Source organism: Colobus angolensis, unplaced genomic scaffold (assembly GCF_000951035.1).
Source record: "Colobus angolensis palliatus isolate OR3802 unplaced genomic scaffold, Cang.pa_1.0 Scaffold42, whole genome shotgun sequence".
Classification (NCBI taxonomy): Eukaryota; Metazoa; Chordata; class Mammalia; order Primates; family Cercopithecidae; genus Colobus; species Colobus angolensis.
The window spans coordinates 9442281-9445878 of record NW_012117599.1 but is presented as its reverse complement, the minus strand read 5'-3'; the positions used below and the strand labels follow the sequence as shown (position 1 = coordinate 9445878).

General features: G+C 50.9%; 1 protein-coding gene across 1 annotated transcript in view; it reads left to right on the top strand.

The window, feature by feature from the left end:
- Positions 1 to 1931: 1931 nt before the first annotated feature.
- TGFBRAP1 (transforming growth factor, beta receptor associated protein 1) overlaps positions 1932 to 3598 on the top strand; it is a 42531-nt gene continuing 40864 nt past the window's right edge. Inside the window, exon 1 of the mRNA XM_011956622.1 lies at positions 1932 to 2631. Within this exon, the coding sequence (XP_011812012.1) occupies positions 1944 to 2631 (688 nt within the window). The 5' untranslated portion in view covers positions 1932 to 1943. The remainder of the gene's footprint in view (positions 2632 to 3598) is intronic.

Sequence of the window (3598 nt, the reverse complement as noted above, 5' to 3'; positions counted from 1 at the left end):
AGAGAGGAATAGGAGCTGATCCAGACTGGGAGGGAATCATAGTATTTATGATGAGATCCAAAAGTTTGAGTGCCGTGTGCCAGCTGTCAGCATTTCATATGAGCTGGCTTACTTCCTGCAACAATCCTGTGAAGTAGGTACCGTTATTATGCTCATTTCACAGATGAAGCAATTGAGGCTGGAATAGCCAAGTGTCCGTTCAGGCTGCTGTAACAAACTACCATACACTAGGTAATTAATAGACAATAGAGATGTATTGCTCGCAGTTCTGGAGGCCAGGAAGTCCAAGATCAAGGCATGGTAGGCTCAGTGTTTGGTGAGGGTCTGTCCCTCAAGGGTGGTGCCTTCCAGCTGCCTCCTCACACAGTGGATGGAAGGAAAAAATAAGCTCTCTGGGGCCTCTTTGATAAGGGCACTAATGCTGTTCGTAAGGGTTCCACCCTCATGACGTAATCACCTCCCAGTTGCCCCACCTCCCAACACTACCACTCTGAGGATAAGTTTCAACATATGGATTTTATGGGGACACAAACATTCTGACCATAGCAACAAGTAATTTGCTCAAGCGATGGGAAAAAACAGAAAGGACTGACGTGTCCACAGACAAGCCTCCTCAGCCCTGGGGTACCCCGCTCCGGGGGGTTTTGCTGAGCTAGGGAAGGGGGCTGGAGTCTCACTCGTGTGTAGTTGACATTGCCCCCATGGATGGGGGCAGACAAGAAATTGTGGAGTTCCACAATTTTCTAGTTGAAAGGCACCAGAGAAGTTCTCTGATTCCTTCCCTTCCCTGATGTGTGGACCTTTCTTGAATATTTCTGAGAGGTCGTCCCCACTTTGCTGGAATGCCTCCGAGTATTAGGAACTTAAGCTCTCACGAAGCAGCACTGTTCCATGTTCAGAGAGCTTGAGGTGAGGAAGTGATAGTGATAGGGAACCTTTCACTTCCCAGCTGCCCTGCAGCTCCCGTCATTCTCTGCAGTCCTCTTTCCAGCTCTCTGATCCCCTGCCCTGCTCCCGATCACAGGGACTGTGCCTTTGAGTTTGCTTCTGGCCGCCTGATAAGTCCGAAAGGCCACCTTGCCTGGTCTTCTCCCTCTGACTTTGTGGAGTGTGAAGCCACAGTTCTCCACAGACGATGAAGTAGGAGGCCACAGGCTCTCACTTCCAGTGGGAGCCAGGGACCAGTCCACACATCCACTAAATAGCTCCGCTCGCCACCTGAAAGCCTTTCGTGCTCCGAGGCGCACCTTTACTCTCCAAATGAATACATTTCCTCCGGAGCTGGGGCTGATGCACCTGCCTTTTTGGGAAGAACACAAAGGAATCCAAGGCCTGGCACCTGCCTCAGTGTCCCTGGCAGGATCCTGCCACTGTGGTTGTGTTCATTGACTAAAGTACATATTCAAGTAGCTGTAAAAACTCAGGGAAGATCAATGAGGATCATTTCTGCCTTTTTCAGAAATCCTTTTTTTTTTTTTTTTTTTAATGGGGTCTCATTATATTGCCCAGGCTGGCCTCCAGCTCCTGGGGTCAAGTCATCCTCCTGCCTCACAAATCCTTTTGTTATGTTGCCCGTGGGTGAATGCATGCATTTGTCTTCTGCCTGCAAGCGTGTCTCCCAGGAGCAATGTGAGGAGGCTCCAGGTGACTCTGTGTGGGGACTGAGCAGGATGGCCTGTGATCACAAGCACATGCATGTGTGTGTATGGGTGTGTGTGGAGGGGTGTATGTGTGGTTTTCTGCTGGGGTCTCTTGCTGTCCCATGGGAGAGGTCAGTAGGGAAGTGGTTTCTTTCCATTTTTTGACAGCGTGGAATGGTTTCCTTTAATGAACATGATAACTAGGGAATCCACGCATCATTATTGCAACCTCTGTTTCTACTTCTTCCTTGTTTCTCTAAAATTAGTTTTCCTCTTTCTCTTCCAGCAGATCAGCCAGTAGACATGATGAACATCAAAGCCTTTACGCTTGTCTCTGCGGTGGAGCGGGAGCTGCTGATGGGCGACAAGGAGCGCATCAACATAGAGTGTGTGGAGTGCTGCGGCAGGGACCTCTACGTGGGTACCAACGACTGCTTCGTCTACCACTTCCTGTTGGAGGAGAGGCCAGTGCCTGCCGGGCCGGCCACGTTCACTGCCACCAAACAGCTGCACAGACACCTGGGCTTCAAGAAGCCCGTGAACGAGCTGCGCGCAGCCTCAGCACTCAACAGGCTGCTGGTGCTGTGTGACAACTCCATCAGCCTGGTCAACATGCTGAACCTCGAGCCCGTGCCCTCGGGGGCCCGCATCAAGGGGGCAGCCACGTTTGCACTGAATGAGAACCCTGTGAGCGGGGACCCATTCTGTGTAGAAGTTTGCATCATCTCTGTCAAACGCAGAACCATCCAGATGTTTCTGGTGTATGAGGACCGGGTGCAGATCGTCAAGGAGGTGTCGACCTCCGAGCAGCCCCTCGCTGTGGCTGTGGACGGCCACTTCCTGTGTCTGGCTCTGACCACTCAGTACATCATCCACAACTACAGCACAGGCGTCTCCCAGGACCTGTTTCCCTACTGCAGCGAGGAGAGGCCGCCGATCGTCAAGAGGATAGGGAGACAGGAGTTCCTGCTGGCGGGCCCGGGAGGGCTGGGTGAGGAGGATGCATTTGTGCACCTGGTCTTTTTGGGTGGCCTCCGTGACTGCATGTTGAAACTGGAGAGTGAGATTGGCGCTGTGCAGAATAAATCCTCAGTGACATTGGGCATGTGTGGCAAGACAGAGGCAGCAGTGCTTGACCAGTGCTTAATGAAATCCAGTTCGATTGTTCTGTGAACATGGGGTTGGAGTCATAAAAGCAGTTTCTTTCACACTGAAATGGAGCTTGAAGACAGCTCTGGTGGTGTTATCAGGAAGGGGGGATATTCTCAGCCCTTAGTCATCTTGGGAGAAGGATTTTGGCCAAGAGACAATTCAGAGATAGCAGAGAGCTTTAGGAAGGGAAATAGAGAACAGAGAGTTTATATGGAGAGAGACAGGACGTTCTGAAAGACGAGGCAGAGTGGGATGCTGAGAGAGTAAGCCAGCAGCCCTGAGAGTTCTGCATCAGGTTTTTATGATGCTGGATTTTTTCTTGAAGTTCCCACCTCTGTCTTAAGTTTCTGCCTTTTTCCTTTGTCTGGTTTTCCCACTTCTGCCTTAGGTCCCCGCCTTTTTCTCCTGCCTAATTTCTACCCTAAGCTTGTGGGACCCTCTCTTACTATTAGTTGGTGTGCATGTACAGCCGGTGTTGGGTGTGAATCCCACCTAATGGCTGCATTGCTCATTACCTCCACCCCAGGAAGATTGTACAGCGGTTAGGTCCATACTTACTGCACCTGCATGTCTCTTTGGAATTTCTCCTTTACCCTCTTGCTCTCCTCTCTCCTCATATCTAGCATGCATTTTGTTTGTTTGTTTTGTTTTGAGACAGAGTCTCGCTCTATTGCCCAGGCTGGAGTACAGTGGCACAATATTGGCTCACTGCAGCCTCCACCTCCCAGGTTCAAGCGATTCTCCCTGCCTCAGCCTCCCAAGTAGCTGAGATTTCAGGCATGCAGCACCACGCCTGGCTAATTTTT